Here is a 23,175-nt window from a genome sequence, read left to right as displayed (position 1 = left end):
AGGCCTTGACTCCAAAAAAAAGAAAAACGTAGTAATTCTGTCCCAACAGGTAGCCTACTCGTCACTCTCTGCAAATGAATCGGTATGGTCACAGAAGATGCGTTCCCTCCTCAGGGCATGATCTGCAAAGTTTTGCAGCAGCAATAAATACGCCATTGTGTGGTGTAGTCCTAGTGTGCGGAAGAGGCCTACTTTGGGCCTATGAATACCGTGATAAGTCACTTATTATTGTATGGCAAGGTTTACCGTTAACATAATTGATGTGAATTGAAGGCAAAGCAAGGCTAGTTTATTTAAGGCCTAGCACAATTCATACACAAGTGCTTTACAAATATATAGAAGTGTAAGTGTAGTGTGTATTTATTAACATGACATGTTCACTTTCGGAGGTTATTTAACATTAATATGAGTTCCCCTAGCCTGCCTTTGGTCCCCCAGTGGCTAGAAGTTTCGATATATGTAAACCAAGCCCTGGGTATTCTTCACCGCCTTTGAGAAAATGAAAGCTGAAACGCTCGGTTTTGAAAATCCTCTCCTTATGTCGTCATAAGGAGGAAGGTTACCTCCCCTTTCTCTGCTTTGCCCGCACAGAGAATTTGGCCCACCAATGAGAAAATGAGATACGACCGTGCGAGCACGATATTGGTTTTTCCTCGAGACATCGCTTGCAAACGACTGAAGCATGGCAGTTAGCCCCGCCTCTTTATTCCTCATAGCATTTAAAGCTACATACACAAAAACGGCACGTCCTGAGAAAAGCTCATTGTGGGACTGCTCGTAGTGGCTGTAATTCTGCACCAAGGCTGAATTTCGGGAAAGAGACTTCAGATACAGTATTAGGGGACCACTAAGGCCTATATAAAAGCATCCAAAAACAGCATGTCATGGGATCTTTAAAACAAACAAACATATAATTGTGTAAAATAATGAAAATTATTAGTTGCAAAATTATAAAGGAGAGAAATATTCAATTTTAAATTAGAACGGACGAAAACGGTATAACTACTTATTTTGCACAAACACGTCAGCTCTCAATTGTGTGTAAGAGTGCTCTTGTGTGTGCGTAAATTCTGTTCTTACCTAAGAACAAATCCCAAATAAGTAAACATTGGTGAATGCCAGAATCTTCGTGAAAACTGCGTAAGTGGGGTTAAAGAACACATTTGTTCTTAAGAACATTTGGTGAATGAGGCCCAATGACTGTTTAAGTGTTTTGTCAACATCTATGTCAAAATTTGACTCAAAATACCATTGTATGCAAAACTGCAGATATGTTTGGCAGAAGACAGGTCTCATTTGTTTTATTATTTTCTCTCAATATTCCTGTATCTATTGGATTAGCGTTGACTTCTTCAATGTCTTTCCTATTTTGTTTTCTTCTGGGGCCTTTAATTTCAACACCTCTTGCAGACTATTGAAGTTACAGCTAAATTAACTCATACTATTTATAACGGTTTTGAATTGGCTCTTATTAATTTTATCATCATCCAATTTGAATGTCTCAGAATAGCTTATAATACAAACTCTTCTATTCAGGAAATACATTTAAATTCCAGTTTGTTCTTTAAAGGTGTAGGGAAAGCTAAATAACTTGCATGGTACCAGTTATTCACGTCATTTTCATACTTTTTAGCAGTTTTATTAGCTGTTGTCAAATACAGGAAGTTTCATGTACAGAAGAGGGAATGGGAATTTGACTGAAGAAGCTGTACAATATTTACAAACAAAAATGCTCTGTAAGAGTTTCAACAAATTATAATTATCATAATTAACAACAGATAAAAAAGACATACAGTAAACACGCTTTATAATCGTAATTCCAACACTGACACACTTGCTTTCAGAAAGTGCACAGTTACTTTATTTTTATTCTGGCATAAAATCCTTTCTTATTGTCTTTTGAAGAACCAACAGAAAGAAGTTTGCTTAACTTTAAATACACTTTCCAAATGTAAGCAGACGGTAAATAAGGAACATCAAACACTTGTTTGTTTCGTACCACTCAACTCTGCTTTTCATAACTGTTCCCCCTTCAGCTGTCAAAGGGGGTTATAGCCAAGGATTGTGGTTGGGCCATTTCATGTATACCCAAATCAAATATTATCATTTAAATCAATAACTGCAATCCCATCTGGGGACAATAATGTTAAAAATGTCCTTGTATAAATAATACAAATCATAATTATTAATACATATTTATATATTGTGTGTATGTGTGCATGTATGCATGTTTGAATGTAGGTCAAAAGAGTAGTCTCTCCTGTAGTGCTAGCCGATTCACCATAGTGCTCCTGCTGCCCTCCACAGGTCAGGACAGAGCCCTTCACACATTCACAATTTTCACATTGCCTCCTCTGCTCGTCTTCTCTCATTGAGCCAAGAGATACTTTATAAGGGAATAAACTAAGTGTTAAAAAGAGTTTGTAGCACAAATTTAAGTTAAAATCCATCCTTCTTAAAAAAGAAAAGACAAAGAACACCGGCTGTTTCCTCGCTGGGCAAGGACTGAGTGGGTTTAGGACGTCCGTTTTTTCTGTCTTGTCTTGGTACAGTTCAGTTTTCTCCGCTTTCAACCTCTTTTTGTCTCCCAATACGGTTTATTATGTCTTCATTTCATTCCTGGCTAGTGACCTCCTGTTCAGGTGTTGGTGCTCAGAGTGAGCAGCTCTATGAAGGAGTTGAAAAGGGTCTCCAGCCAGCCCTGGTTGGCCATACATTGCTGAACTACCTCCTCCTGGCCAGGGTCCTCGGTTGCCTGCTCAATACTGTCCGTCTGTCAGATCACAGAAGAGAATTGGGGCTTAGTATACATAGGTATTATGGTACCACACCAGAGGTTTATTATTATTATTATTACAGTGTATCATATCTGACTGCACTTTCCTTTGCTTTTTACTTTATTTTTGGCTTTTCATAATATCACATTTTATTATTAAATGTGTGTTAAGACCACAATGTGAATTTCTTTATCAGTTAGCCAGTTACAGACATGCTTCTTGCAACACTTTCGGGCTCATCCACACTAGTCTTACCTCCTTCTTGCAGTGCAGGAAGGTGTGGTATTTGTAGTGGTGGAGGGAATGGTAAAGGCTGTAGATTCGACACGTCTCAGTAGAAAGCTTTAGATCCTGATTTTGAGAGAAAGAGAGGGAAGGGTGGATACAGTTACAACACACATTGTAGTTTGATAAACTCTTTAATTTCTTTGCATTTTCCACCCTAGCATCAGAAGTGGGAAAATGTCTAAAAGGACGTGAACACTGTCGAACTAGCTATTTGGTGGGACAACACACAGATTTGCTTCATACCTGTTGCTTGGGCATGCTTCTCTTGACCCGGTTTAGAGTTTTGCGATTGTAGCCCTCACCCCCAAGGTGCAGTTTAACTGCTCCAGAGTCCAAGGTATCAGCCGTCATTTTCGGAAACATGTGGAGAACCTCCTGCAGGGAAATTAAAAAGATAGTGGTTTGTTGTTGAAGATTTCAGAACATGGAAGGGAAAGACTGTTGGAGGAAAGTAGTAGAAGGAGCAGAGTATAAAAATAATCAAATATAATTAAAACAGATTAGAACAAGTCTGTAGAAAAATTAAGGGGCGTACTAACATACCTGGTGCTGAGCACTCATGTTGACTCTCCTCAACAGTCTCCTCTTCTGTTCGTTGAGGAGGCTGTCAATTTTCCTCATGGGCGGGAGGTACAGTTCATCTAAGGAAGGGGAGACAAGAGGACAAGTCTGCGTCACTTCCTTGTATTCCCAGGACTGACATCAACTCTAACATCACCCTCAGTTCATATTTTCTCTCTCTTTGTCATTCAACCACAAGTTCCCCTTTTCAATTATGTGGCCTATGTGCAAATAGCGCATATAGTGCTTATATAATCCTCATAACGTTACTTACAGTGCCAATAGGGGATCTAATCGTGTGTATGTTCAGGCAACTTTTATAATGTTACTAAATAACATCATTAGGATATTCAGAGGCCCCCACATTTCTATGTCCTGAATACACTTGGGACGTAACTCTCGTCAATTGACACCACAGGTACGTAACCATGACTTTGTGGAGACTAAAATAACATTGTGGTCACGTTCTGGAATGTAATTTTGTTAGCTGGGACAACATCTTATCTCAAATACACCATCATAAAAAGGTGTAGGTATAGTTTGTGTTTACAAAGCATTGCTACATTTCTAACTGCACTAAAACATTCTCTGAAAGCTTCCAATCCATTTCAAACGTTTACAAAAGTTGCCATGCACACATACATCACTTTGCCTAACAGAAAACTGCCCATTTATATTTTATTAATTCATTTATTAAGACCCTTTAACCCTAGTCCACAAGTATCTCTCACACTATAGCACTTTCACTCTCTTTATCACAAACTCTCATGGTTCGCTGTATCCATGTTGCCCTTCTCTCCCTCCCCTCTGCCCTCTCCCTCCTTCCTCTGACCGTGTGTGTCCTCCAGGGCCTGGATCATGTCAGGGTCCAGGGCGGTGCTGACTAGCATCTCCACATAGCTCCTGAACATCTCCCTCATGGCCCGGCTGTTCATGCCACCTCTCACTGAGGCTGCAGGACAGAGAGAGTGTTTTATCACCATGATGTTGATATTTTACCATTAAATGCATTAAACATACATTACAATATCTGGGTTCCTCACCTTCATCCTCACTGGGTTGGTCAGGGGAGGAGTCGGACTCCGAGGAGGAGGGTATATCCTTCAACCACTTCTTCCTCTTCTTGGGCGGTGGTTCAGCTTTTACTTTCATAGGCCTTGCCCTAGATGGACGATCCACCTTCTTCTCTCCCCCTCTTTTCTCCTGCTCTCTCCCTAGCTCCAGTCCACTACATCTCCTCTCTACCTTCTCCACCTGATGTTTCTTCTCTTTCTCCTCCCTTTCCCTCTGTTCTTTTTCTCGCTCTCTATCTCGTTGTTTGTCCTTTTCTCTCTCCTTCTCTTTCTCCCTTTCCCGGCGCTCTCTTTCCTTTAGTTCTCTCTCTTTCTCCTTCTGTTCCCTCTCTTTATCTCTTTCCCGTCTTTCTCTCTCCTTCAGCTCTTTCTCCTTCTCTTTTTCCCTCCGTTCTCTCTCCCTTAGCTCCCTCTCTTTCTCTCTTTCCCTCTTCTCTCTGTCTTTCAACTCTCTCTCCTGCTCTTTTTCCCTTTGCTCTTTTTCCTTCATCTCCCTCTCTTTCTGCTCCCTCTCTTTCTCCTTCATCTCCCTCTCTTTCTGCTCCCTCTCTTTCTCCTTCATCTCCCTCTCTTTCTCATTTTCCTTCTTTTCTCTTTCCCTCAACTCCCTCTCTCTCTCCCGTTCCCTCCTCTCCCTCAATTCCTTTTCCCTTCTCTCTTTCTCCTTCTGCTCCCTTTCCTTCTCTTTCTCCTTTTCCCTTCTTTCTTTTTCTTTGAGCTCTTTCTCTTTTTGCTCCCTTTCTCTCTCCTTCAGCAGCCTCTCTTTTTGCTCCCTTTCTCTCTCCTTCAGCAGCCTCTCTTTTTGCTCCCTTTCTCTCTCCTTCAGTTGCCTCTCTTTCTGTTCCCTCGCTCTCTCCTTCAGCTCCCTCTCATTCTGCTCTTTATGTTCCCTCTCTTTTTCTCTCTGCTCCTTCTGCTCCCTTTCTTTCTCCTTTTCCTTTTCCTTGTCCCTTTTCTCTTTCTCCTTCACCTCCCTCTCTTTCTGCTCCCTCTCTCTTTCTCTCAATTCCTTCAGCTCCCTCTCTTTCTGCTCCCGCTCCTTCTCTTTCTGTTCCTTCTCTTTCTCCTTCTGCTCCCGGTCTCTTTCTCTCTGTTCCTTCTGCTCTCTCTCCCGCTGTCTGTCCTTCTCTCTGTCATCTCTCTCCACTCTGGGAGGAGTCTGACTGAGAGCAGGAGTTGTTGGCTTAGGGAGGGACTGGCGCCTGTCAAGAGACAATCAGAAGACTCACAGTTTAGAGCTAACTCTTGAAAGGTTCATTATATCAGGGCCTGACATCCAATTGTTATGATTTGGCTACGTAAATTAAATACAATTAGTCATTTATATTTCAAATAGTAAAAAAGCTACTCAATATCCATAGAACTTTCACAATGTTTTTAAGTGTATTCATAATATATAAACATACAATGTATAACTGTTACGGGTCTTATTAGGTTGTACGGGTATGGCCATTGAGACTGACATACCTCAAAGTGAGACCAGGTCTGTGCCAGGGCTTTCTTGAGCAGACTCGAACATAATCCTTTTTATTTACATTCTCTAAGAACTTCACATACAAGCGCTGGTACCGCATTTTTGCATCACCAAAGTAACCCAGATACTAGATGGGAAAAGAAAAAAAAAAAGCCACTTAACACCTAAACACAAACACAAAAAAGTCACTTTCAAATGAATAATAAAAAGCATCAGAATTGTATTTTTCCAATACAATGTTTTTTATACAAGATCTATTACCAGCCTTAAAGGGAAGCAACAAGAGTGTGGTCTTAACCCTTGTGTTATCTTCGGATCATTGTGACCCTTCAGTCATTGTGACTCCCCCACGTGTTTCGACAACTTTACCTCATACAAAAATAAAGTGAAGCATGTTCTTTTAACCATCGGGCTGTATCACACCCCCCACAGCCCGAAGGTTAAAATAAAATGCTTTTTATTTGTTTTTGTATTGGGTAAAGTTGTCGCAGCACAACGATGGGTCGTTGGGGGGTTAAAGAGAATGTGGACTCACATTGCTGGTGGCACAAAACTGTCTCTGTCCATCTTTGATCTCTGGGCTGAACTTCTGTAGCAGGGCCTTTTGGACCCTCCAGATGGGGGGGGGTTCCCGGCCTGTCTGTAAGGCCATCTGGACACACACAAAGTAGTTTGTCAGTATGTGTGTGTGACAGTTAAACAGAACAGCAGCTAAAACACGATTCATTTGCTGTAACAGCTAATTCACCAAACCCTGTGTGGCGTGGGTGGTCTTTGTGCAGCCCCATTGCACAACCACTCACTTAACACGGCAGTCCTGTCACAGGAAGAACACCCAGTCATCTTCATCAACAGGAAATGGACCCCATACGGAATGCCGATATACGGCCTTCGAAAGAGAGGCCCTGGCCATCAAGTGGGTGGTCGATGAGTTGCGTTACTACCTCTTTGGACATAATTTCCTACTAATCACCGACCATGCCCTCCTGGAGTAGAAGGCCATGGCAAAGGACACAAACGCCAGAGTAACCCGATGGTTCCTGTCTCTCCAAGACTACCATGGCAATGCAGACAGCCTCTCCCTGATGCATGCCCTCTGGTCAGGTCTTCTGCGTCCTCCTTGGAGTAGCGCATCATTTTGGGGGCGAGAGACAATGACGTGGGTGGTCTCTGTGCTGCCCCAGCACACAATCACTCATTTATAACGGAAAGTACAAGGACCCAGGAGCGCAAGGATACATCGGCCAGAGGCGGATGAGGCACAGATGACCCCAATGACCCCTGATCAGCCATCCTATAACGTGTGCCAGAGGTGCATGAAGAGAACTGGTAAGAGGACAAACTAGAAATTGTATTCTAACACGTAGATTGTACAGAAGAGAAACCCAACTGCCCAGGCACCACAGACAGTTAACAGCCCGTTTCCTGCAGCGCAACGTCTGATCGCTAGCTACCCTCTCTGAGCTCTCCCAATAAATCTGCCTCTCTGAGGCTTTTGTGTTCAACCACTGTGTTGTGCACCTCATATTTCGCCACAACTGTGACTCCAAAAAACATTTATTATATATAAGGTAATAATTCAAGGTAACTGTGAATGTGTAGATATGAACGAATCACCTATAACAATCTTGAAATGAAACCCACAACAATATAGCCAGAAGCACCATGCTACACTCAATAAGCCAGGCAGTCTGCTGCTCACCTTGAGTGTGCCGATATCTTCAGTCCGGACCACAAATTCATCCCTCTCCCGAAAGATGCCCTCCCCACCACTCTCGCTGTCCTCCTCCTCGCTCTCACCAGCAATGGCAGCGTTCGCCTGCTTCTTAGCAAGATGAAGCGAGGTGATCTGGGGGGTAGTTGCGTCCTCCGGGGTGGGGGGCGATGGTGGGCAAGAAGAAGGGGAGGAGGAGGAGGGCTGGGCAGTCTCTGGGTCCATGTCTGGGTCCTGGTCAGGAGGGGAGGAGGATGGAGGTGGTGTGGTGGAGGAGGAAGGGGGGAGGGCAGGCAGAGGTGGAGAGGACGGCGAGGGGAGAATTGGTGGGGGGTTGAAGGTGGTTGGGGAGGAGGTAGCACGGTCAGGGTGGAGCTGTAGAGGATGCAATGCTCCCTGGAGTTCCTGCTCCTCTTCCTCATGGTGCTGTGGGGGAAGAGGTGAGGGGAGGGACAGTGGCGGGGGAGGGGAGGGAGAGGATGAGGTGGGTGGGGAGAGGGACAGGGATGGAGGGGAGGTTGGCACTGGGCCAAGGGGAGGCCCAGATGGGGAGTCTGTGGATAGAGGAGAGGAAATCAAATATTAGAATATTAAGAAAAAAGGCTAGAGAGAAAGACCAAAAAGATGGACACACACAAAAATGTAGATCACCTTCCACTTTAGGAGCATCTAGCATTGCAAAGTCATGGTCTCTCTCTTCTTCGTCTTCCTCCTCTACGAGTCTCCTTTCTACACTCTCCTCTTCCCTCTGCTCATCCTCCATCTCTTCCTCCTCCTCTTCCCTCTCTTCTCTATCCATGGCCTTAGGCTGATTCTGCTCTGGGGACTCTATATGAGGCTGTGTGTCGTTGTGGGTGAGAAGCTGCGTGTGTGTACGTTCGTTTCCCTCAACCTCCATATGGCCCACATAAGTCTGTGCCTGTGCAGTAGGGGTGACTGGCATGGATGGGCTCACAGGCCGGACTTGTGGACTGGACGGGGAAGGTGTGCGCAGGGGCGGAGCCACAGCAATGGCAGCGACCAAAGAGTGGGGCGTGTCGTAAAGGGCAGAGATGGCCGAAGAGATGCTCTTCTGGAGGTCCTGGTTTTTGCTGACAGAGTCCTCCTCATCGGAAGAAAAAGAGGGCAGTGTCTCCAGGTTCCTCTTCAGTTCCTCATCCAGACGCTTGCAGGGGCTGGGGCAGTTGCCAAGGGCTAATCCCCCCTCTCCTTCCCCTTCCCCAAAGGCTGGTGGTGGAGCCAGAGGTGGTGGAGGAGGCGGGGATAGCGGGCGGATGCCACCCTTCAAAGAGATGGTGTCGGTGGACTGAGCCTCTCCCACTGGGCTCAGGCCCTGCAGGCCTGACCCTGGTCCTCCAGGCTGCTTCTTTCCTGTCTTGAGAAAGTCCAAGAAGGAGGCCATGAAGCCAGGCTTAAACTCTGTCTTGTCATCCGCCTGGAGCATTATGGCAAGAGGAGAGGAGAAGAAAGCAGAAGAGTAGATAGTAGAATATTGAAAATAAAATCAGAAAAAGGATAAACATTCGCTTGTACTCAAATAATTTAATACTTAACATAATCTAATAATATTATAGCCATAGTATCAACTAACAGATTTTTCAATCTTCATACAATTATCATTGTGGGGGTTGCAACATTTCTGTTGACCTAAATTGAGGAAGTTTACTATAACCAACAGCAGGGGGAGTCCAAGAGCACCAAACTATAATTGAGTAACCGTGGCAACAGATACCCTGGCAACAGCCTTCTCTTTCCTCTCCCCCTTTCTCTTCTTTTGTCAGTCAGAAAGGTCTGGCCGTCAATCACTGCTCAAGTCTTAATTTTGCCCTCTATTGGCATCTAACATGCACACACAAACCCTCCTCCCACCCTCCTTAAAACAAAATATTAACAGGTTTTATCTTCTGTGCAGTACATGATCTTAATATTTTTTTGTTTAGGAACAAATATCACCAACTCCCTACATGTGTCTTTAGTGACTGCCAGTGCAAATTGTTATTCAGAGATATATAGTTTCAGAAGCTTTTTGCCCATCTCTAAAGATTGGGCAAAAGATTAAGGTAGAGTCTATGGGTTTTTGCTGCACAACTGAAGGCACCTCTGAGTTATGACTTGCAAATATATGACTTATGAATTATAAATGGTACTATGAGCCGGGTTGTGATGAGTTGTAGGATTCTGGAAACTTACTGAACTGGACAGTTTCTGCATAGCGGCCCAGGCTTCTGGGGTGATCTGGTCCTCAATGTCTCTGTCCCATGTCATCTGTGTTGAAACATAAATTTTTATTTTTTTTTGCTAGCTATGCTGATTGCATGGTGGAGACAACAAACTATACAAGCATTGTCCATTTCAAGATATGCCCAGTTCAATTCAATTATAACTGAAAAGGGTAAAAGGGGGTTACCCTGTTCACATGACACAAGACCATACTTTTATGTACCTATATTGGAACAATATTCATGTGGCCTGCATGCTACAAAAGGCCAAATTAAAGCCCCTGCAGCATAAAAAATGTTTAGGACTGATGTAGAAACACTGGTTTAGTATTTAGTGCTTGGGTAGTGGCTTGATTAAAGGCAGTGGTTTGATATTTAAACTCACCTGTTACAATAAGCATATTCAATCAGATAATAGAAAGACAATGAGGTGAGTGTGGAGATATAAAAGAGGAGGGGACATTTTTCCCTTCTCCTCTTTGCCCCCTCAGCCTGTGCAAATTGCACTCACAGTCCACACCTCATTTCACTGGGCACTTTCCTGCATTCACATTCTCGCTGTTGCTGAGGCAACTACCTACCGCCATCTTACTTTTACTGCAACCAACTAGGAGACATAAACAGATGGAAATCAGAACATCTACCTCAGACAAAAGACTGTCTCGAGCACCACTCAATACCTCCATGATAGACAAAGCAATAAGGACATGTCAAGGAGCAACCATCAAGATTTCACTGATGTCTTCCAATTTCCAGTGAAATTAAAAATAATTGTTAATAATTATAATAATAATAATAATAGTTATATTTTGTGATTGTAAATTATATTATACTTAGTCTACTACATATTAAACAACAAATGTATCTTTTAGGCAATAAATTGTAAGATTATTTTTTTAGGAAAGGTGTTTCCTCCGAAATAACCCTAGAACTCCCTCCAAAGTGTAGGTATAGGATATTCTAAAACGGATTGTTCCAATCCTTGATTGTGATTGGCTATATCGCGTTCCATGCCGTTGTAAAATCCAGCATTACCTTTCAAGTTGTCCTCATAACAGTCTATTATAACATTCCATATTACTGTGCATCGAATATTTCAAATAAAAAAAGACGTTACAAGGTAGCAAGCAACCTAGTCGTAAAGCATTCTTAGGATATGTAAAGCAGCGAAGCCGCGATATACACAAATCACTGCTTGCGAAGCACCACCGTACAAAAACTCCCTGACGCTGGCCTAGAGGGGAGAGAGATTATGGCAGTGATGGGACATAGGTGCGAGTCGTCACTGAAATCGTACTGGCGTCCAAATTACAGTGAGAGGAAGGAGTGGAGCAACATCCTTGCAACAACATCTGGGACACTGAAGCGTCAACATTAAGATACCCCTGTCGCTGCACCAGCAAAGAGGAGCCCGTTTGAAAACTATTTCAAAAATTGCACTATTAATGGCGATATACAAATTAATGTGAATAAATAAGCACCCTTTTTTGTCGGTAGCGCAAGTGTTCCATCTGGCTGTTGCGTGGCAACGATTTATGTAGGAACTATACTTTGTAGTGGCGGAAGAAGGATGGTTTATTATTAAACTATTTTGTTTCTTAAATTTAATTGTCTTTATTTATGAAACCATATCAAATATTTGTAGTAACAGTTTTAGAAAAGCAATAAGCCCCGCAAGTCCGTGTTTGCCTAAAACCCCCTTACCTGTTCTAAAATCAGCGCAAAAACACGGCCTCTTGGGGCTTATTGCTTAAGTGTGACATGGAAGATGACACGATGACAGATGACAAGGAAGATGACACACAACATTGTGATAACCCTCCCCTTTCTTGGACACCCTTAGTGCCATTTCTATAGAATCAGCAGTGAAATTAACATTAAATTGACTTTGACAATATATTATTCAAAAGTCAGTAAATAACCATATTTGCCAGACAAACAAATAACATTATATTTGTAAGCAGAGACTAATCTAAGATTCCCACACATCCCCACAGCAGAAACTGTAAGCAACTGTGAGAAGTATACACAAATACTTTTCCTGCTAGTCAGATAGACTCTGAAGTCAATGTTTCGTCAAACAACAATGTGAGTTGCGCGTGGACATACAGAGAACAATAATAAAATGAGAGTAAAAAAAACCAAACCATATTTATATTATCAATGTCAGATTATACCGGTGAAGCCTTCTAATCGTTGTGACTGAAGAAATAATATGTCTTGCAGACACAGATAGTATCAACTAGGCATATATAAAAAAATAAAATAATAATAATCCTACTGTAGTCTGATAACATCCCACATTACACCCGGTTGCATCTCACCTCTTGGGCTTTCTGCTTGATCTTCTCCTGGGACCTATTCATGTCACTTTTGTTCATGTCAATCCCAGCTGTTGGTCCAGGACTCAATCCAAGGGACGGAGCGGAGCCCACCGAACCATCAGACAAAACCGGATCAGTGCTGGACAGGGAGTCTGTCCTCAACAAGGAATCTGAAGGAGGTATCGAGGGGATAGGAAGCTTTATCTGAAAGAGAGGTAAGAAAACGATTATGGGGGATAGGGGTAAGGATAGGTAAAGGCGGATATGACTAGCAAAGCAGCGTTTTGATGGGTAAACATGACTCAATGGTGCTCAATTGTCAATTAATGAAGCTCCTGTCTCCACTCTTTACCCATCTTATTTCATGCTTTGCATTGTTGGAGTCATTAGCTACCCAAATATTATGCAGTAAGCTCGCTTGACAGCTACTTAATTTTTTGATTTGTATTGTGAAAAACATAGCAGGCAAAACCACAGGGACACACACAAATAAAGTAATGCATGTATTTTCCTAATTGATTCAGGTTCAGGAAATAAATTACCTTTATAGGCCTAATGGGCTCTTGATGCAGGGGCTGTGGTTGTTGTTGTTGCTGTTGTTGTTGATGGTGCAGATGTTGCTGTTGGAGGTGTGAGTGTTGCTGTTGCTGCTGATGCTGGTGATGCTGTTGTTGGTGGTGGTGTGGGTGGTGTTGAAGGTGTTGCTGTTGGTGGAACTGCTGATGTTGATGATGATGTTGTTGTTGTTGTTGATGTTGTTGTTGTTGGTACTGAAGGTTTGGTACTTTGTTCATGTCTCGGTGCATCTCCATCATCCCTTCATCTCTCCTGCCACGACCCCTGCCCCGCCCTCGCCCCCTACGACTTTCACCACCCACTGCTCCCATCAGCCCCCTGCAGTAAGAGGGCTCTGGGAGAGGGCGGATGCGAGGTCGCCCCCGTGGCCGTGGTGGACCTTCGCGTTTGGGTTTGGTTGGCTTCCGGCCTCTTTTCTTGGGGCCGTCATGAGGAAGAAGCTGCGGAGGGGGGCCTAAAGAGGCGTATCCTGTGTTGTGGCAGAAGTCCATGTCACCCATCAATGGGCTGAGGCCACCTACGCCAGATGCAGCACCCTTCCTGCAGCTAGACACCAGGTCAGGAAGCAGATCAGGGAGGCGGCGACTGTTGAGGCGAATGTCGGCCGGCACATTGGCCTTGTCCTCATCATCCTCAAACTCGTACTCCTGAGCGTAGTTCTTTTTGGCCTGGGGCTGCGGTTCACGCCGCTGCTTCAGAAGGTGGAAAGAGCTGGTCTTTAGCAGTTTTTTGGGCCGTGATGAGCAGAAGATTGGAGAAGTTAGCCCCCCTGCCCCTCCACCCTGGCCTACTATCATCTTGTTGACAGAGCCATCCGCAGGAACTCCAGTTGGACCGCCCATACCAAGGCCAGGGGTTTGAGACTGGATCAATCCAAGCTGTTCAGTGTTTACAGTGGAGGGTAGCTCGTGGGTCTTTAGAGTGTCCAAGTCCAGGTGCATGGTCCCATTTCCAGCTTCTGAAAGACCGTGGCAGTACTGACCATACCCTTGGTCGCTATGGTGACCCATCATGTCATAACCACCTCCTCCACCACCTGCCTTGATTGCTTCCAGGCCCTCTTGCCCCTGCCCACGGACTTGAGGGATGCCCTCTTGCACCCCGTGGCCTGCCCCAACCCCACCCGCACAGCTAGACTTGTATTCATCGGAGCAGAACATATCTTCCATGCCTGGGAAGAAGGATCGGTCTTCGTCCTGGAGGAGGGAATCAGGGAAACAGATGGAGGTTAGAGGCACAAACCTCTGCTGCTGCTGTTGAGCTTGGTTCTGGCCTCCTTTCCCCACTGGGCTCACTGTGTCAAACTGGTGATCTTTGAGCTGCTCCAACTGGGATTGTGAGAGCTGAGCCTCTTGGTCCCTTTGTTGAGGCTGCTGCTGCTGTTGGGACCCCACATTGGGCGTTAACTGGTGGGCGTGTGGGTGGGCATGGGGATGTGGGAGCTGGTGGTGAGGGTGGGCTTGCTGTTGGTTGTGGACATGGGGATGGGCATGGTGCGGGTTGAGGTGGTGCAGGTGAGAAGGCGCAGAAAGGCCCAAGTCGGGCTCAGAGAGGAAGTCATGAAGCTCTGACGCCGTTTGTTGGGGATGGTGATGGGCTGGCAGCCTATGCTGCTGCTGTCTATGTCTATTGCTGCCACCCCCTTCCCCAACCCCGACACCTCTTTCCGAAGCACCTCCACTGTCTCTACTGTTGGCCCGTGATAGGGAGCGCTCCAGCATGTCCAATGGGGAGACTGAGTTCTGGCTGGCTTGATCTCTAGGCTGGGCTCCCCGGCCATAGTGGGCCTCCAAAGCCTGAGACTGGAGTTGGAGCTGCAGCTGAGAGGACTGGGACTGAGGGTGGGTGTCAACCCCGCCTGGCCCTGTCCCTCCAGATGATCCCAGCAGAGCTTGCTGACTCATTGGGTGCTGCTGCTGCTGCTGAGGAGGAGCTTGCTGGGCATCCATCTTGTTGCGGGTGGTATGGGACAGGACAGACTGGAGCATGTGTGCGGAAGGCGGCTGCTGGGGTTGGTCAGGGGAGGCATCCATCATTGAGAGGGAGGACTGGGACTGCCGTGGCTGCTGCTGGCCATCGGGAGTCTTGCGCAGGTATGGTAATTCTGATGGATCAGGGGGCTTCTTAAGCTCCATGTGGGGGTGACCATGGGCGTGGGCATGTTGGTGAGTATGTTGGGAGTGCTGGCCATGCTGGGCATGCTGTTGGTGCACAGTGTGATGGGGGTGTTGCATGTGTGGGTGCGAGTAGGGGTCACCCCGTCCATAGTGTACCACTGAACCCAGCGAGTCATGTTGGTGTGTGTGGGGGTGCTGGAGGGAGTCACCGCCCACGCGACCCGAACCTACACTAGACAGCACCCGCTCGTTCTTTGATTGCTGCTGCTTCTTCATTGACTCCAGGTGGCTCTCCAGCCCGCCACCACTGCCACCCACACCTGCAGTTACAGGTACCGTGCTGTTGGTTGCACTATTGGTGCGGATGACACTCTGAAGGTGATAGCGCTCTTCAGAGGCCTTGTTCATGTCGTAGGCCAGCCCTTTGCCGGAGTCTCTGGGCTGAGACATGGCCTGAGGAGGTTGCTGCTGTGTGGGCTGCTGCGTGTGGTGCTGGGAGGGATGGGGAGAACTCTGGGCGTGTAACAAGTGCTGAATCAGAAAATCATCGTCATCATCTTCATCCTCGTCTTGGGAGCGCTCCATTGCCAGCATGTCAGAATCTGGTTTAGGCTTGGGGGGCGTGGGGTGGTAGCTTTGCTGCTGCGGAGCCCGAGTATCGGGGTATCCTTGTGGCGAAGATAGGAAAGCAGGCGAAAGGACAGAGGAGAGGAATTTGCTGCCGCCCGGTCCCCCAGGAGACTGGGCAGGGCGGGCCGGGGCGGGGGAGTGTAGTCCAGGTCGAATAATAGCAGAGTTGTTGGATGGGGAGGGGCTGGAGTCAGGCAGGTGATAGGAGCCTGCACCCCCACTCCCTACACTGCTAGCCGCACCTGCCGATCCTGCAACCCCCCCTCCTGCGGCACCTCCGCTGACCCCTGAGGCAGGGCCGCTTCCCGCTGACCCTCCAGCTCCTCCAGATCCCAGGATCGCTGGGGAGTGTCCTTGGCTCCCGTAAACCAGGGAGGGACTGCCACCTCCTCCGAGGGAGGCCGGCAGTGAGCCATACCCTGAGTCTGTCCCATAGACTACTTCAGCAGAGAAGGAGCGAGCCCCTGGCCCTAAGCCTCCATAACCCTTCGCAGAGACTCCCGTTCCAGAGCTCAAGTCCTGGGCCTGAGGAGAGCTGAAGCCTCCATAGGGCTGGCTGAGGTGTGAGGGAGGGGGCTGGCTGGGGGAGTAGGACTGTGGCTGAGGCTGCTGCTGCTGCTGGGGAGGAGTCTGGCCAGGGACGCCTGGATTGGACTTGACGGAAGCAACAGGGGAGCCATAAACAGAGAGACAGGGCTTGGGTGGGGGCTGTTGGACAGGGGTGGAGGACACTGGAGGGGGTGGCAGTGGTGGGGGGGGAGGAGGCGGTGCAGACTGGGAAGGAGCCTGTTGTCTTGAAGGGGCAGAAGATGAGCTGGAGGCAGGGTTGGGGTTGGAGTTTGAGGATGAGCTTGAAGAGGTTGAAGAGGTGGAGGATGCTGAGGGGGGGGTGTGGGGGGTCCGGGAAGAAGAGGACGCAGATCCTGAGGAGGAGTAGCCGCTACTGGAGCTTGAGCTTTTGGCCCCCTTGGATCCTGAGGAGGAGGCCGAGGAGGTGTAGGGTGTCTGGATGATGGGACGGTACACCTGCTCGGCCCGGGACGAGGATTTGGCATCTGAGGACGGACTCTGGTCACCCAGAGGACTGCAAGACACTCCTCCATGCCTGTGATGTGCCATCTGTTGGTACCCAGTTGCCCCGCAGCTGAGGTAGTGCTGCAGGGGGTGGGGTGCCGAGGAGGAGAGCTGTGACTGGGCTGGAGAGGAACGCTGGTAGTGCTTGATGACGCTGTCCTGACGCGGAATGGCCCTCTCCTGCGGGGGCTGTGGTGGCGGGGCCGGCGCAGAGGAAAAGACAGAGGCATTGTACAGCTGAGATGACTGGTCTTGAAGCTGAGAGGACAGCAAGTTGAACTGGGGAGGGGGCAGGTGACGACCGGAGGGGTTGGACGGGGCCTGTGGTGGGGGCCCTGTAGGGTCCTGAGTCCCTCTGTATGCAACACTTTGCGAAGAGAGCAGCCTATCAAAGCCTAAGCTGGACTGGGAGGATGTCTTAATGTGCAGTAAGGGGTCATGGGGGGACAGGAGCCCGTTGGTTGTAGGGTTGAAAGTGGGTGTGTCCTGTAGGGAGAGGGATGGGGTGAAGGAGCGTCCGGAGAAAGAGGCCGGGTGCTGATAGGCAGACAGCGCTGATGAGGAGGGAAAGGAGCCAGAACCAGGGAGGGCACCAGAGATGAAAAGTTCAGCTGGGTTCGGTGTGTGCATTGCTGTGGGAAACAGAAAGTGAATGACAAACAGTAGGTGGCAAGAAATTCCAAAAATGTTTACAGATATTTGTTAATGTGCAATGTCAATTAGCAATTGTTTAAGACCTGGATGTGTAATGTGTTATGTTTGGTCCTTCCTATGATGAAACAGATCAATAGATTTTTTTGCACTGTAACTTCATAGAACAACACCAATTAATGATCGATTGAAACCCCCATCTACATCCAAATGAACAGACACATACACGCACTCACCAGTTTGCCAGGAGGGTGTGCGGAACTGAGAAAGGAGAGAAGAGGCCGAGGGGGGGGGCTGTGGTGTCCGGGACTCCAGCGCAGAAATCAGGTTCATGACAGACGGGTCGGGGCCAGAAGCACTGGCGTGGTGTAGCCCTGCATCAAACAGTCCTGACAGGCCTGAGGGAGAAGGTGCCAGTACAGTCAACCATAACCACCTGGACAGTCAGTCTGAGTAGGAACTGATTATTCAAGAATGAGGTAAATGACAGGTAAATGACACTCACACAGACACAGTTATAGCAGTCCTGTACTAAATTATTGTACTTCAACCATCATTTGACTTGCGTTGAATCAAAGGTGACAATAAGTACCACAGGAAAAACACCTATTTTGTAGTAAATATCATCATGTATTTCTTATTTTGTAAAATATTTATGTGATCACCATATCTAACAGTGATGGAGAAAAAAAATAAGAAAAAAGATCACTGGTGTACACTTCTAGTGAAGCATATGGAACCAAACAACAATATCAATACCTTCTTTGACAAGCTATAATAAAGGATGGAACCCCCATATATTTCACAAACCCCTTGGGTAGTTGACCTTACCTAGGCTCCGTCCAGCCGCTCCCCAAGCTCCACCCTGTCCAGAACTTCCTGGGTGGTGATTGGTTGCATAGCCCTGCAGAGGGTGGGGTGTGCCATAAGCCTGGCGATGGAGGAGCTCGGAGTCTGGATGGGAGGACCTGGAGCTCCCATACACCAGGCTGAAATAAATTAAGGAGAGAGAATAAGAAAATGTTTCATTTATTTGATAAATGGCTCAAAAGCGCCTATATGGAAGGGGGTCAGCTATATCCAGATTTTGACTCCAAGGTGTGCAGTTGCATCAGATATATTTATTTTCCAAAATATGAAAATTCCTATTCAACTTCCTTATATCTATGATATTGTACTGGAGTGATACTGTTTTTCAAACGAGATAGAGTCCTTTTTTTCACAGGTCCCTTCAGGGGCTCCATAGAATTCTGATTACAAGTTTGATATTAGTTTAAACAATAGGTTTGTAGGTGAGATAGAACATACACAATTTCCCCAGAAATGTACCCTCTCTAGTTTCATTCATGTAGTCAATTTCTTTGGAAGCTTTTTTCTACAATTAAATCTAATTATACCATTACTATATAATAAACCGAGGTAATACATAATACACTGTTGTAATACATTCTAACATGTCTCGGATGTCACCTGCCCAGTTTTCTGCCCCCAATTTCAATAAATTATGGCTGTGGCCAATTAAATATCAACAAACACGATGCACTGGTTCCTGTGTCACCCAGGCCATTGTGATGGATTGCCTCTCTATATACACTCTATACACTAACGGTATATTATTTCCTCGTAGAAACTCTGTGCTATGAAGAGTAGGCTAGCTACTATATTGTCCTACATGTCGCATGTTTATAACATTTTATGTAATTGATCCTCATATCCTATCCTTTTCAGTTTTTTAAGTTTAACATTTAAAGAAAAGCATTGATGTGTCTGCGGTGCCTTTATCTCATCAGCATGACAAGCAAACATATTACAAAATGTGAGTTCCAAAACGACTATTAAGCTACAGTTATTTGGGGGTCTCATTTTGGTGTTTTTTAAAACAGTCTCTATAGTGTTAGACAGAAGGGCCAATTTAAAAAGACACACTAACATCGTAAATTTAACAAACATAGAATTGCCTATAGTTAACATAGGCTAATGGCCCTGGCCAAAAAAAGTTGGGCTGCTGGAGTAACTTATAAGTGGAAATGGCCTGTTGGTAGAATCATTGTCGTTTTGGCTGTTAGGGCCTAATAAACTTTGAATTCGAAAATGTGATCAACCCTTGTGGACTGTCCGTTTGTGATCTATTAGGTATCAAGTATCGAATCAGTATCGTTTCAGTTTCAAGCAGGCCTATAGTTTCGGTATCAAGTATTGTGATACTAAACTTGGTATTGGTATCGAAGTCAAAATTTTGGTATAGTGACAAAACTAGGGGAGAACCAGGGCGAAAGTAACGTGGGACAAAAGTAACAAAGCGATTTTCTCTGAGCCCTGACTACATTTGCATTCCAAGTTATGACAGCACCTTCAGCACGCAACCATTGATGGAACTGACAAATTTCACGTGATGTCGTCTTTGTTTGACGCGGTTAGGTGCGGAAAGCACTTTTCGAGTGCGAAAAGTAAATTACTGAGGCCAAGGGCGTAGGTTTGCATAGGGTCCAAAGGGCCTAGTCACGACCAAAGTTTGGGAAAGACACAATTGTCCCCACCAATATTTTGTTAATTTTCGAAAAAAATATTTTGCACAATATATTTGCAAAACTCATTCAGATTATTATCTATACTATGTTCGTATATCCTGGCTCTGCCCTCCTACGTACTTCCGCTCAATTTTGATTTTGCTTCTGTACTAGGTCTGGCCATGAGGTACGCAAGTCAGATGTCTCCGGTTAATTTTCTACCGGACAATCAGCGAACAGAGGGAGTGGCTGAGAACGATGACGTTGATGTCGTGCGCTAGTTTGTGTGGCGGCGGAGAAAGATGCGAGCAAAGCCATTCGGTCCGTTGTGGCAACGCTGCCGAATATCCATAAGCTAAAGCCAGAGCAAGAACAAGTTTTGTTGGTGGCCATGATGTTGTGGCCCTCCTCCCCACGGGGTTCGGGAACTGTCTACTACCGAACACTTTACGAAGTACACTGCAATACGGTGCACTGCAATACGGTGCACTGCAATACGGTGCACTGCAATACGGTGCACTGCAATACGGTGCACTGCAATACGGTGCACTGCAATACGGTGCACTGCAATACGGTGCACTGCAATACGGTGCACTGCAATACGGTGCACTTACATCTGTAGTGCACTCCGTCGCTGATTAGTGCTGTCTCAAATGGAACACTTACGTTAACCACTTGGCAGAAGTGACGGACGCAAATCTGCTCGCGGCACTCGCGAATCTAAGGCGGAAGTGACGGACTCAAATCTGCTAGCAGGTCATTTCGTCCATAGATATATATAAACACTAGATGTCTTACGGCGGAGTCTAGAACGTCCGCACGTGGCGGCCATCTTGCGACAGTCAACTCGCTCACCCATAACATTGTGTTGATGCTACATGTACTTTTTAAATGACCATAACTTTCTCAATTTTGAACCGATTTTGAAACGGTTTGGTTTGTTATCAACGTCAGAGATGTCGGTATGCCACTGCATACTTCTATTCTATATATATTTTTTAATAACATAATTATTCTATATATATTTTTTAATAACATAATTATTCATAAGTATGCAGTGGCATACCGACATCTCTGACGTTGATAACAAACCAAACCGTTTCAAAATCGGTTGAAAATTGAGAAAGTTATGGTCAAATTTGATGAAACTGAAATTAAAAATGAAAATGTAATTCATAAATGTTGTGCAAAAATAAAGGACAAAATATGTTTGCAGCTACATATTAACAAGGTCATAGTCAGGTATATTTAATAAAAACAAGAGTAACACAAAAAATCTAGCTTGTATCGTTGTGTTACTTTTGACCCACCAGTGTGTTATGTAAATGACTAAATGTAAAATGTGTTACTTTCGTCCCAACTGACGGGGTCGAAAGTAACAATGTGCAACTTGTGTTCAAAATGAAATTATACTGAAGTTGTTCGACATTTGTACAAAATACCACCTAGTATTGATAGGCCACACTTGTGAGTTATTGACCCAAGCAAAAATATATCTAAGTCTAAAACATTGTCTTTTAAAATTAAGTTTTTCTAAAAAATTTAGCCCCTGTTCTCCCCTACCCCCACACATCTGACACACAAATACACAATCTTCTTGCCTGCTCCAAGTTCTATATATAGAACAATTGATCATTTATTTAAAAAAAATACTTTTGGAGTGTATAAAAAGGTATACAAGCTGCTTTTCCTATAGCCCTACACTGTATATTGACACCCAAGGGTAGGCCTATTAGGTGAGAATAAAGAGATCATGTAGATTGGTCGACCCCCCATTGCTTATCCAACTACAGGCAAGCTTTCTAGTCGTTCACATTCCATCAGCAGTAGCAGTCAGTTATAGCCAGACAACAAAACCACAAGACAAGACCGAGAGTTTTTTCATTGATAAAAGTGTGGTGAGCTGAGTGCGTATCTGACTCCTCTTCAGACACTGTGCTAAATTTAGCAACAGCACTGCTAGCATATGCCACTCTGACTCAGACTTCAGACCAGCCAGCACTGTGTGTGTGTGTGTGGGTGTATGTGTAATTGGTGTGTATGTAAAAACAGCATGTGTCCTCATATTTGAATATGTTTCCAGTACATGGTGGGGAAATATTTGTTGAGCTATAGCCATAACTGTATAAATGGACTTTAGCTGGTGATTTATTTTAGTGATCACCTTACTTCATTCACACACACAGTTGTGGCTGGCCTGAAGATTGTCCCTGCATCTCAAATTGCATCATTTCTTTTACTTTTAGAATACTGCAGCTGCCCTTACAAAGTACGTACTGTTGCATGCAGGATGCATACAAAGGGACCAACTACTTTATCATAACATTGCGCCTTGAACTTTGACCCTCTTGCTTATACAGTACTGTGCACAAGTCTTAGGCACAATAAAACATTTTTTTAAAGTAAAGCAAAAATTCTTTAGGGAATAATGAAATGAGACAACTAAACACAAAAATTGCACTTTCATACTGCTGCACGAATACCGAAGATTTAAAAAAATATATAAGACAGTATTAATATAAACAATATAAACAACTGAACGACAGTGTCGTTCAGTTGATGAGACATATTCCACCGTGCAAAGGATCGTTGATCAGAATTGCCAGTAAAACACATAGGGTATGTTGTACTTATACAGCACAGCATTTTCAAATGAGCTTCTAACCTCTCTGTTGCTCTTATCCATCTCTTCTCCCTGGTCCTTTACGCACCTTATTTTTCAACCAGTAATCTCGTTCTTCCCTTGTTCCCATCCACTCACTAGATGTTCCCCACATTTGCTTCTTGTCCAGCCCACTCTTCTCTTTCCATGTCTTTTCCTCCTCCATAAAAACACTGTCTTCTCCTACACTACCACTAAGTAATCCCGTAACACTCACAGTGAAGTGAGCTTCAGTCCTTAAGACTGTGAACGAGCAATTGAAAAAGAAGGGGGGTTGAGTCAATTGATCTTTCATTTAGATGGACTCTCACAATCAAGCACTGTTTATTTACAACTGGAATTTCTTTTTAAGCAGGCACTTGAATTTAGACATTTGATAAACGTCATAAATATTTTACAGCAGAAATTGATGACATTTGTTAGAAAAAAAAGTGTTTTGGTAGATACAATGAGTATCAAAGAACATTGAACAATAACACATTTGGTGCTATTTTGTAATGTCTTACAGCATTTTGTATTTGACATTAA

At 45.2% G+C, this 23,175-nt stretch overlaps 1 protein-coding gene across 1 annotated transcript in view; it reads right to left on the bottom strand.

Annotated features, from left to right (window-relative positions):
- Positions 1–1,614: 1,614 nt before the first annotated feature.
- Positions 1,615–23,175, bottom strand: part of prr12b (proline rich 12b) — a 28,667-nt gene continuing 7,106 nt past the window's right edge. Inside the window, exons 2-16 of the mRNA XM_062478794.1 lie at positions 18,310–18,467; positions 17,715–17,876; positions 12,973–17,459; positions 12,431–12,634; positions 10,078–10,152; positions 8,539–9,322; positions 7,876–8,441; positions 6,709–6,825; positions 6,167–6,300; positions 4,670–5,901; positions 4,459–4,578; positions 3,609–3,706; positions 3,309–3,440; positions 3,033–3,128; positions 1,615–2,773 (exon numbers count right to left, since the gene is read on the bottom strand). Of these exons, the coding sequence (XP_062334778.1) occupies positions 2,639–2,773; positions 3,033–3,128; positions 3,309–3,440; positions 3,609–3,706; positions 4,459–4,578; positions 4,670–5,901; positions 6,167–6,300; positions 6,709–6,825; positions 7,876–8,441; positions 8,539–9,322; positions 10,078–10,152; positions 12,431–12,634; positions 12,973–17,459; positions 17,715–17,876; positions 18,310–18,467 (8,500 nt within the window). The 3' untranslated portion in view covers positions 1,615–2,638. The remainder of the gene's footprint in view (positions 2,774–3,032; positions 3,129–3,308; positions 3,441–3,608; positions 3,707–4,458; positions 4,579–4,669; positions 5,902–6,166; positions 6,301–6,708; positions 6,826–7,875; positions 8,442–8,538; positions 9,323–10,077; positions 10,153–12,430; positions 12,635–12,972; positions 17,460–17,714; positions 17,877–18,309; positions 18,468–23,175) is intronic.

This window comes from Osmerus eperlanus, chromosome 2 (assembly GCF_963692335.1).
Source record: "Osmerus eperlanus chromosome 2, fOsmEpe2.1, whole genome shotgun sequence".
Classification (NCBI taxonomy): Eukaryota; Metazoa; Chordata; class Actinopteri; order Osmeriformes; family Osmeridae; genus Osmerus; species Osmerus eperlanus.
This window is presented reverse-complemented; position numbering and strand designations above follow the sequence as displayed.